General features: G+C 50.6%; 1 protein-coding gene across 3 annotated transcripts in view; it reads right to left on the minus strand.

Annotated features, from left to right (window-relative positions):
• Nucleotides 1-12083, minus strand: part of ERCC4 (ERCC excision repair 4, endonuclease catalytic subunit) — a 102538-nt gene that overhangs the window by 86200 nt on the left and 4255 nt on the right. For 2 of the 3 annotated variants that reach the window (XR_005883191.1, XM_040973304.1), the window contains exons 1-4: nt 7334-7730; nt 5754-5934; nt 2221-2416; nt 890-1097 (exon numbers count right to left, since the gene is read on the minus strand). Coding sequence is in view for 2 of the 3 variants with exons in the window: in XM_040973304.1 (XP_040829238.1) it covers nt 890-1097; nt 2221-2416; nt 5754-5934; nt 7334-7531 (783 nt within the window). In the remaining variant the exon portion in view is untranslated. Of the gene's footprint in view, nt 1-889; nt 1098-2220; nt 2417-5753; nt 5935-7333; nt 7731-12083 lie in introns of those variants that run through there. The other variant, XM_040973306.1, reaches the window with a different exon arrangement.

The raw sequence follows: 12083 nt of genomic DNA on the forward strand, positions 1-12083 counted from the left end.
TGATATGATGGCCAGCTCATCTAAGCCAGCAAAGGATGCCAAGTGCCTCGTCAGAGAATGGAAAGCAGAGCAGGTTAGACAACTCTGCTGGTCAAGCTTTGCAGCAAGCGTCTGGATCTGTAGAGGCACTGACGTGGACCTGATCAGCCAACAGACCTTGGAAAGACCTGGTGCAATGAAGCCAAGGGTGTTTCAGGGCTACTGAGACCACTCAAATAGCACCCTCGGAACACTCTTCCCCACACGAGGGTCTCTAAGGCGTCAAGTGACAGTCCCCCATCCCCAGGTGCTGGTGTGGTTTGACAGAGAGCAGAAGTTCCTCTCCCCTCCTCCACTGCGGACACTGGGGAAAACAAACCAACCAGGCATGCGTCCCTATCAACTATGGAACCAATGTTAAAATTTTTAAAAAATACTACAATCATTAATCTAAGATTAAAAAATTCATTAGACGAAAAATTCCTTGAATTAAAGTCTCATCATTTGTTTCCATTCATAATATAATTTTTAGACAGCAAGTTTCACGTGTCCCAGTAAAGAAAACTCATCTAAGTAACTTTTCATCCAAAGAAAGATTGTATATTCATGTACAATGAATGAAACTCTGCTACCTGTAGCTATCAAATGTCATGTCGGAAGTTATTCCTCCTCCTCTGGATTATACTGCAATAACTGCAAAAGCCAAAGTTAGGCTTGCACGCCATCCACATATCTTATTACAAATTATTGCTTTCCAGTAAACTAGATGCTATGCTTTAAATCATCTCCAATCTACTTTTTAAAATAACAATAAATTCCTACTGCGAACACTGCAGATATTAAAATAACCGGCATACTTTAAAATTGCAATACAGCAAGTTATACTTTAAAAGGAAAAGAAAAAGGGTACCTTGTCAAAAGGTTTCCCGATAGCGTTTTCTAAAGACAAGTCTTCCACTTCCAGCGTCGGGTTGTGGCATTTGAGCTCCTTTAGACATGCGTTTAAGATGTCCAGGATGGCGGTCTGGATGGCGAGCATGGCCGGCGTCATGGAGACGTGGATCTCCACGACTTCAGGCTTGTGCTGTTCCAAGAACGAGTTCACGGCCACATGGAATCTGCGAGACAAACGCTTTTAGGATATTTTCTGGAGTTTCAGTAACCTCCTATTAATCAGTTCTTGCAAATGCAACGACAAGAAACCAGCACAATGGGGAGCCAAGCTGCCTTCTGCAGAACACGGGGAACGCCAAGGGGTGGGAGCAATGTGCAGTCGAGGCAGCTAGATCCGGTGCCGTGTGCACAGCCTCCCCAGCCCACAGCAGCCACGTGCCTGCACTGCCTAGGCCGACCTTCCTGTGCCGACAAACCAAAGGCCCGCAACAACTCCAACAACTCGCTCCCTGGCTGTACAGGACACTCTGGGGGCCTCTGAACCAGGGTAGGTTAAAAAGGAAAACCACTGTAACTACCTTTAAGTAACAGTACTGCGGCATCGAGACACAGCAGCAGAGGTTGCAGAAGTGTTTGCAAACAGAGTGCTATGATTTTTCCTAGAAACTGACCAATTCCTCAGGACTCTAAGCGCTCTTTTCCCCTGATGGACAGGGTTCACAGTGGAAGTCGTGGTCAACTGGGTGAGTCTAAGCACGTCCCCCCACACCTGCTGTGCATGTGTCACTAAAGGGAGAGGAAAGGCCACAGCAACTGTCCTTGGATGGATCTGATGAAATGTCTGCTTTTCAAGGACCAAACAGGATTGCAGCAGGTTAAGCTGCCACTCACGCTGCTGACATTCCAAAAGGTCCCAGTGGCTCCGCTTCCAGTCCAGCTCCCTGCTAATACACCCGGCAAAGCAGGAGAGGGTGCAGCCGAGTGCTTGGGCCCTGCCGCCCTTGTGGGGGACACCTGCGCAGGCTGGCTCCTGGCTGTGGCGACTACTGGGGAGAGTGAACTGCACTGGAAGACCTCTCTTTGCCCCTGCCCTTTCATCCCACAGGGCACTGCCACCTCCAGCGCTGCACCTTTCAAGCACCCCGCCCCTTTCCAGTTTGTTCTTGGAAGAAAAAAATACAGAAAGCGAAGCACGAAGGAGGTGGCCACGTGATCATGCTGGGCTGTGTTCTATGTCTGACTGGCACTTGCTGGGTGCAATTTCAGTAACTCTGACATGACAAGGGAATAAGACATGGGCGGGCTACTGAGTTGTGCTCACGAATGGCTTCATGTGCCACTGCTTACCTTGGCCACAGATACAGCTTCTTCACAAAAAGATTCCGCATCACTCTCTCCACGTGGCAGAAGCCGGTATCGAAGGCGACAGCGTTGTCTGTGAAGGCTTTAATAAAACCCCGCTTGTTCTTCTGCCGGAAGAGGCGCAGGATGAACGCTTCCTGACAAGACTCGATGATTCTGTGAGCCCTGTACACCAGTATGCCTGAAGGGGGAGAGCGGAACTGTAACGGCCACTTGCACGCTCCCTTCCGCACACTCCGTCATCACTCATCCTCCACCTCTTTCTGGGGGTTCTGCTTGAGAACGGGCAAAACCTGTGTCAGCCCCTGCCCTCACGGAGCCACTCCGCAGGAGCTAAGGAGGCCAAGGAATCCGAGAAGGAGAAGGACTGTGTGCGGCGGGGTGGCTGGCAGTTCCGATGGCGGGGGAGGAGAGGAAGCGGTGAGTTCTGTGATGGGCACGGCCAGGGAGACAGAAGAACAGAGATGGGGCAGGGCGGAGGTGGGTGACAGCCAGGTGGGAGGAAGAACTGGACGTGGGCCACAGAAAAGGGCTCCATCTTACAAGATCGAGAGATGTTTCCATTGCTTACTAGATCCATTCAATTCCCAAGGTCAGGATATGTGCAAAGAAGATGCAAAGGAGTCCATTTTAAAGGAGAACCTTTAGCAAGTACATTTAATAAATTTTGGGGGGTGGGGAGAGAGGGTGATCAAGACATCCTGAATCTCAAAAACAAGAACAACTATGCCTATTTCCTCATTTATAAAATGAGAATTCAGAAGATTTTCCACACGTACATGCCCTTTACATACAGCGACACGTTATGGAAAAACAAGACACAGACATGTCTGCTTCAAACACCCAATTTTTTCGTGAGGACGGGTCGTTTTCATTTAAATGAAGCTGTTTGCTAAAAATGTACTCACATGTTTTTGCTCCAGGTCTCATCCCTCATCACCTAACGGTCATGATGACTCCTTCTCGGAGCTCAAAAAAATCAATTCAGTCTAAATGTTTCAATTGTGGATCAAGGAGGCCGGAACTAAATCTGTTCTTGCTCAGCAAGTTATTTTTCAAATGTAGTCAAAACCGATGGTGTTATCCGGAAGTTCAGCAGGGATTTCCAACAGATGTACATACTCATTTATGACTCGGAAAACACCTTGTCCCGGGAGGGGGAGTCTCCCCAAGGACACCGAGGGCCACACTTTGTCAGCCTGGGTTGAAATGCCACACGAAGTTAAGAATAATAAAAATGGACTCGAAGGCAAATGTGAGTCTCAATTTCTGAAAACACCGGGCTCCCACGGCCGGTCATTCTCTCAGACATCGGAAAGAGGAAGCAGGAGAGAAGCAATGACACCCAGGTCCTGGCTCAGGTCCTCCTACAGGGTTTTTACTTCGTTGAGTGTTTGGGATAATTCTACATGTGAGACATTACTGAAGACCAACTCGATCCAGCTCACCCGGTGAGCAGGTGGGAGGAAAAGGGTCTACACCCCGAGTCAAGGCTGTGCCTTCCCACCCAGGCCACTCCGTGCAGGAGGGTGCTTGGCAGGGGCGCCCTTCCTGCTCCACGGGCGCCTGCTTGTGGACTTACACTCCTGACCTCAGACTGTCCTACAGCTGGCCCTTTACACACCTCTTTCACTGCGCTGCTTGCAGACAGACACAGGGAGCTGATGAGATGCAATCACAGAGCCACGTGTATTACCTCCACGACTGCATTTCACCCTCCCAGCACATCACCTCCCCGTCTGACAGCTAAACCAACTGCAGTCAGCAGCAGGCTAACTCAGGAATTCATGGTCCTCCACCTCGTGGCACCTTCAGTCAGTTCAAATGTTTGTTGGGTAAGTGTAAAACTGTAACACTGGGTACACCAAATCTAATACCTAGCTGTTTTTTCCTCTAACATTTCCCAGAAAATGTTGTAGAGACACCAGGGCCAGCCTCAGCGAGGGAAACGCGCTGCCTGACTCTTCCAGGTGTCACCTGGTATTCATGAGCTGCCACAGCACAGGTAGGATGTGGCAGTAAGCATGGGTGACCACAGGGACACAATGTCCTTTCCACAGGTTTCCAGGCGGGGGGGACTGCCACGAGGTCCGTTTGAGTTTCGAGCAAGGCTCTTACAGGGGATCCTGGAGATGAAAAATTTAAAAGAATCGATTTCTGGCATTCATTTGCACTCCCCTCAGCTGAGCAGCAGCAACTCCAGCTCCATGGCTGCTGGGGACTTGGTGAGCGAGAGGAAGGGCCTGTGGTACTTTAAATTAGGAAGCGCCTATGGGCCGGACCAGACTGGGTGCTCACACAGCTCCCAGGCTCCTTAGGCTGAGCTGCAACTCAGAGAGTAACACTGACATCTAGCGGCAGATCCGTGGGATTGTCCCCCAGTTTATGAACCTAAAGAAAAATTAAAGCAAAGGTTTTAACTTTTGCTTTAAGCAGCAAACAGGGGCTGGTCCCACGGCACAGTAGGCTAAAGCTTCCGCCTGGGGCACCAGTATCCCCCTTGGATACAGGTTTGAGACAGGTCAGATCAATTCAGCTCTAGCCTTTGCAGCATTTCCGGAGTGAACCAGTGGATGGAAGATCTCTGTCTCTCCTCTCTGTAAACTGGCCTTTCAAATAAAAAAATCTTTTCAACAAACAAAGTAAGCACCAAACAGCCTGTATCCAGATTTCTGGTTATAAAAAGCTAACCTGTTTCTTCCCTTGCTCTTGGTTATTCAGAGTTCGTCAAGACCAAGGCACTGTCTGGAATGTATTTCCCCGCACCGAATCCCTATGGTAACTCCAGCAGGCCCTATTTCCTGTTTAAAAGCTAAGAAAACTCGAGGGTCATACAACGAAGGAGCTCGCTTTGTAACCAGAGCACAGAGTTCAAAGTCCCTGGAGCGCGACCGCAAGGCCCAGGTCTGTCTGTGCCGAATGGAAATGTTAGCAAAGAGCAGACCCCTTCCCCCGTCAGTTCCCCACGAATCAGATGCTCCACTGCTTTCATGTACGTATTCCTTCCGTCACTGAGGGTCACCTGCATCTGGGACGACAGGAGAGTGACAGCACTGACGACCATGGGCTTCAGTGTCCCTGTGTCCTCTGCAAGCACAAGTTCACACTAGATCCACCTGCCACTCATCCAAAGACCTCAAGCACCTGCCGTGTACTGGCTCTCTAGCCTGGGCACCCCAAGTGACCTTGCCCCTCGGTGGCAGCCGGAGGCCATGTCAGGTGGTCGGCACTCACCACGTGGGCTTGCTCAGTAATCGCTATGATGTGCCCGACAACGCCCGTCTCGGCACGTGTGGCCCTGCCGAGGGGAGGCGTGACGACAGCTCTTTAGTTGAGAAACCCCGAGGAGCGCCCACAGTGCCTGTGGTATGTGTGCTAACTGGCAGCAGCACCATGTGGAACTCAGCAGTGATGCCCTTAGAGCAGAAGGTTCTAGCACGGAGTTCGGTTGGGCACAGGGGACAAAAACAAAGCTATGCACCCTTATGCACGAGGGAGGCTAAGATTTCAATTCTTACCGGTAATTAAATCTGAAGGTATTCTATCGGTCAGGAAATCAACCACCAGGATGCGACTTGTGGCGAATATAATGCCGCCCTGCGTATACACCTCATAGCGGCTGCTGCTTGCGATTTCATTGGTCACTCGCCGAGGGAGGTGTTCCACGCCTTCTATCTTCAGCTGATTGATAAAATACTCCTAAATTAAATCAGACTTGATGAGCAGGCTGTTTAACAGAAGGCAGTTTTTATACAAGTTGCAGGTGTTTAAACTTTCTCAGGGCTAACTAAGATACTCCTTCATGATGATCAACCAACAGCTGGATATTTAACTAGGGACTTATTTTCATTTTTGGGTTTACAACAAGAAATAACCACGCTTGTGTCATTATCAACTTTCAAAAGTCTTCTAGTGGGCCTGGTATAATAGCATAGCAGTTAAGGTCCTCGCCTTGAACGCGCCAAGATCCCATGTGAGTGCCGGTTCTAATCCCAGCAGCTCCACTTCCCATCCAGCTCCCTGCTTGTGGCCTGGGAAAGCAGTCGAGGACGGCCCAAAGCCTTGGGACCCTGCACCCATGTGGGAGACCCAGAAGAAGCTCCTGGCTTCAGAGCAGCACAACACCGGCCGTTGTGGCCACTTGGGAACTGAATCATTGTAGGGAGGATCTTCCTCTCTGTCTCTCCTCCTCTCTATATATCTGACTTTACAATTAAAATAAATAAAATCTTAAAAAAAAAAAAAGCCTACTGCCCAAGAATGGCAGCCAGCTAAGCCGGGTGTGCACCCAGCATGTCCGGGCAGGGGCGGGTGGGAGGAAGGAGACCCTTATCCCAGGCAGTGTCCCGCTGGGGTCCTCCCCGGGTCCCATCCCAGAGCCAGTCTGTCCTGTCAGTCTCTTGGCCCAGGTGGGCCCAGGACACGGAAGCAGGCTGACGTTCACACAGACAGATGGCTAAGGCAAGGGGATGTCACCCACCCCCTCCCCAGCTCGGTGCCACACCGACTGCCCCCTCTGACGCAGAGGAGACCCCCGGGCTGCCTGTCGTCAAGGAGCTTGCTCGCGGCCACTCTCCTCCCTGAGGTTTCCTCTTCCAGGCCGCCTGCCTTCTCTCTCCACGACGTGTCAGGGCAAGCCCCGGCGCCGGCCCGCAGGCTCCCTGTCCCACGGCTGCCGGCTCCTCCCCTGCCCCACGGGTGTGTCCATCACCCTCGGGGACTCCCTCCACCTCATCAGTTCCTCTGACGGGATGTTTCTTCTCTACCTCTACACTTCCTCTTAGCTGGCAGCCTGAGGACGCCCTGCTCCTGTCAGACACCTCTGCTTCCCCAGCAGGGACGCCCAACTCAGCCCCCAGCCCCTCGCTGTCTCCCGGTTCCCACGGATGTCAGGGACCCCCGGCCCCTGCTCGCCCCACAGCCGGGACCCCGCGCGGTGTCAGGGACCGCCGGCCGCCTCAGCCTCCCCTTCCTCCCGTGCTGGGGGGCCTCACGAAGCCCCCCTCTAAGCCGTCAAAGGCCTCGCCCCGGCGCCCAGGCCTGCCCCCTTCCCGGAGGCCGACGCTAGCCCGCTCCCCTTCAGTCACGGAGCTCGCACCTCCTCGGCCGGCTGCGTGTTGAGCACCAGCACCAGGCAGGCCGGGTGGCAGTGCAGCCGGAGGAAATGGTAGAGGAGTCGGTCGGCGCCGAGCCCGCGGGCACACACCACCAGCCCGTCGGTGTCCAGAAGTTCCAGCACAAGCTGCCGCTCATACTCCAGCAGAGGCGCCATGGCAGGCCGGCAAGCCGGCTCCATGGGCGCCCTTCCGGGAGCGCAGCCGAAGAGGAGCCGAAGGCAGCCGAGGAGAGCCGAGCCTGGCCTGCCGAACGGCGAACGATCGCGCCCGAAAAGGAGCCGAGGCCCAGACGAGCTCCAGACGAAGGCCGCCGAGGAGCGCCGAGTCCGCCCTGACTAGCGTCCACTGACCACACCCGAAGAGGAGCCGAAGCCGAGACGGAAGTCACCCGAAGAAGCCGATCCCGAGGGGCCGACCGAACGGAACCGAAGAGGAGCCGAGCGTAGAGCGAAGGCAGCCGAGGATAGCCGAAGGTGGGCCGAAGAGAAGTCGAAAAGAGTCGAGTCCGAGCGTGCAGGGGTTGGGGAGCCGAATGTATCCAGGAGGAGCCTAGGGGAGCCCGGCGTGCGTCCCGCTTCCCGCCAGAGGGCCACCTTGCTCGGTTCCCGGTTCGCACTCCCAATAGCGGGACCGTGCTGTCACCGAATCTTTGTACAAGTAGTCAAAAATAAGAATCCCATTATCAAAGAAATAACACCTGCTCTCTTGCAGTCTGCGTTTCTACTTACACCCCTCCCCCATATCTCCCAAAGCTCATCACGGAATTCTTTTATTGATACGAGATAATAAATAACTTAAAAAAAAACTAATATAAAAAGATTGAGCATTCCATAGGCACAGTTCCAAGAAGCCACACTTCCCCCTCCTCTGCTCCCACCAGTATTCCTTCCCTCCTTCCCCCCTTCATCAATTTTTGTAGACATGATTTTAATCCACTGATCATAATATTTAACAGGGAAAACGCAGGAAGGCCGTAGGTCCACTGGTGTATAAACACAGGGCGACAGTGACAGCCATATCCCATTTCATTCCTACAGTTTTTGGTATTCTATATTAGCTGCAGTCAATCAGAGAAAACAAAATTATTTGTCTTTTGGGGCCTGCCTTATTTCACTAAGCATAACAATTTCCAGTTGTATCAAAAGACTGGATTTCATTGTTTTTAATGGCTGAGTCGTATTCCAGGAAGCACATATATATATACCGTATTCTCTTGATCCATATCAGCTGGGGGGCATCTGGGTTGATTCCATATTTTAGCTATGGTGAATTGAGCTGTGATAAATATGTGGGGTGCACATCACTGCCACACATCCTACTTTCATTTATGTCTGTTGAACAAATAAAATAAATCTTTTTTAAAAAGCAAGCAGTGTACAATGGGGCCATCATTTTGGAGAAAAATGAGTCCCTCCCTAGGGTCCATTTAAATACTGTTGCTTTTCCAGAAGTATCAGCTGAAAGTTGGATCAAAAGTGGAGCAGCTGGGACTTGAATCCATGCTGCTATGGGGATGTTGGTGTCACAGGGGCAGTTTAATCCACAGTGTTAACTGTCTTAACATCTTACTTTCTTATTTTGTTATTTTTTCTTGTTTGTGATTCTTCATACGATCTGTGGTGTGTTTGGAAATAACATTTGTGTGTATGTATGTGTGTGTGTGTGTTGGAAGGTGTAGTGAGATTGCTCTAGGATGAGAGCTGGGTATTCAAGTTGGTTAAAAAAAAAAACCTTTATTTCTTCATTAAATGAATCTGTTGGGTTCCTTGATGTGAGGTACAAGCAGGTAATAATCGTGAGAAATACAGTTTTGGGATCCATGAAGTGCTGACAATGTTGTAGCTGTTAAAATTAGCATAATCAACCTTTTTTTTTGGCAGCCTTTCAAGTTTTTACCATTTCTCTTAATTTTCAAGTAAGGAGACCATAACAGACACGAAGCCGCTTGTGCAAGGACACCCTGCTAAGCCTGGAGCACCGATCCCGGGCCATCTGTCACCTAAGCCTGTCTCATCCACTCCCACCACCTGCCTCCTTGGCTGTCTGATGCTGGAAGGCCCTGAAGGTCATCCTGAGTCATTTTCATCTTGAACTTGCAGCTCACAGGATCCCATCCTTCCCATGCTTCTTTAGCATAAAGTCACCACGTTTCTGAGCCAATGCTTCACGATGGGAGGCGGCTATTATGTCTACTTGATGGAGAAGATTCTTGACTCAGCAACACTTCCACAAACACTGTGTTTTACAACTTTTATAAACATTTCAAAACTTTCTATCTGTTAAGAAGGCCGATGGCAGTTCTGTCTGTAAGCAATGGCCAGTACAGACTGGACTGGTAGCTGTGTATGGGTCAGAGTAGTCCCTCCAGGCAGACAGAGCCAGGAGGAGATGGATACAGAAAGATAGGGTTAATTCTAAAGAACTGGCCCATGTGATCCCACGGGTGGACAGATCCCAAGACCATGGATTACTTGGCAAGCGGAACACACAAGGATGGCTGAGGGCGAGGGTTCAGCTGGGACCGAAGGCCTAAGGATGGGGAGAGCTGATGGTGGCGTTTTCATTTGAAGATGAACAGGCTCAAGACCCAGAAGCACCAATGTTTCAGTGCCAGTGTGAAGGCCGGTGGCAAAGCTGGGCTCTCAGCTGGAGGAATTACCCCCTACTCCACCCCCTGATATTTTTGTACCATTCAGCTCTTCAGCTGGTCAGGTGAGGCCCACCCACATTAGGGGTGCGATCGGCTCTACGCCACCTATGTGCTAATCCCATCAAGGGTATCCATACAAGGCAAACACCTGTGCCAGTGGGCCAGTCATGAGGAAGCCCAGGGGCGTGTGCACTTCCACTGATTGTCTGAAAGTAAAGGCCCCTGCGGTGCACATCATGTGCATTAATTCTCTGAAAATGAAGTTGCCTGCATACTAACGCCGCATGGCATGTCCACTGAGGGCCGGACTTTGTATTTGCTTAACCAATTATTACTCGTAGGGGTGGCGGGCGGATTTCATCATTAACTTTATCTTTTTATTGAGGTAATAAGGACGTTTGATGATTCAAATTAAAAATATTTTCACTGTTTGACAAGCCATTCATCATTAACACTGGGGCGGGGGGAAACGGTAAGAAGGAAGCTGAACATGAAAACCAATTACTTGCTCCTCTTTGGAACAAGCAGATTTTTTGGAAAATGATAGTGGTTCTTCGTGATTGGGCAATTAACCTTTGGTGGGGATTTACAAGGCGCTTCGAGGAGGCTCTGCCGTGGAGAAAATGATCCCGAGCCAGGCGGGCTTTGTGGAGGGTGCTGCTCCTTCTTCTTAAGAGATACTCCTTTGCCTTTCTTGCATCCTCCTCCTCTGTTCAAGAAGAATATTTATGTGAAAAGCAGAGAAAGAAGGAGATAGATGTAGATTTCCTATCTGCTGCTTCAACCGCCAGATGCCTGAAATGCCCGGAGCTCAACTAGGCCAAGGCCAGGAGCTGGCACTCAACACTACTTGGCTGGTAGGACGCCAAACACTGGAACCATCACCATTGCCTCTGCAGGTGAGCTGTGAGGGGAGCTGGGACTCCAACCCGTGCTCTGTATTATAGGGTGTGTCTTAACTGTATGCCACCTGCCTGGCCCTGTGGCCTCCTCCTTCGCATCCACACGGAGACAAGAGAACTGGCTGCATCTTTTGTGGGTCACGGTGGTGAGAGCATTCTGTTACATTCCTGAGATTTTCAAGATGGCACCTGCACAGTAATCAAGCAAAAGAGCCACCTAACCGCACAGGCCACACTCTGACCAAGGGCCATGACCTTGCAAAGGACAAGGTTTGAAAAGTTGTCTGTCTTGGCCAGCAGGTGCAGAGCACTCTGCTGTACTCTATTCACCTGACATGAGGGTTGGTCCTCTCATGGAGAAAGGTAAGTTGGGGTGCTGATGGGTTGGCCATTTCTACCCGCATATCATTCACAAGATGACTTTCCTGAAGGTAAGAATTCAAATATTTTGTTCAAATGTGGCTCTACTCACAATCCCATGGAGGGATGGCAGCTGAACACATTAAATTTGGGTCTCATTGTGGGATCACATTGCTTGAGTGACCTACGAGTTACTATTAAAAAGTTGTATGATTGGGCCGGCATGGTAGCCTAGTGGTTAAAGTCCTCACCTTGCACACACCAGGATCCCATATGGGCACTGGTTCTAATCCAGACGGCCTGCCACCCATCCAGCTCCCTGCTTGTGGCCTGAGAAAGCAGTCAAGGACAGTCCAAGGCCTTAGAACCCTGCACCTGTGTGGGAGAGCTGGAGGAGGCTCCTGGCTCCTGATTAGGGATTGACACAGCTCTGGCTGTTTTGGCCACTTGGGGAGTGAATCAATGGATGGAAGATCTTTCTCTTTGTCTCTCCTTCTCTCCGTATATCTAACTTTCCCATAAAAATAAAACAAATCTTAAAAAAATAAGTTGTATGATTTTAGTACAGGATCTTGCTTTTAGAATTGAACAGAGTTAAATCTGCAAATTATAATGAACATAGCTATCCTTCTGGGGTTGGTGGAGTGAAGCCAGCTAATCCTCTGCCTGCAGTGTCAGCATCCAATAAGGGTGCTGGTTCTTGTCCTGGCTGCTCCTCTTCTGATCCAGGTCCTCCTGTACAGCCTGAGAATGCAGCAGAGGATGGCTCAGGTCCTCAGGCCTGCACCCGCATGGGAGACCGGAAAGAAGCTCCTGGCT

The sequence above is a fragment of the Ochotona curzoniae genome, unplaced genomic scaffold (genome assembly GCF_017591425.1).
Source record: "Ochotona curzoniae isolate NIBS_2020 unplaced genomic scaffold, NIBS_Ocur_1.0 contig_2321, whole genome shotgun sequence".
NCBI lineage: Eukaryota > Metazoa > Chordata > Mammalia > Lagomorpha > Ochotonidae > Ochotona > Ochotona curzoniae.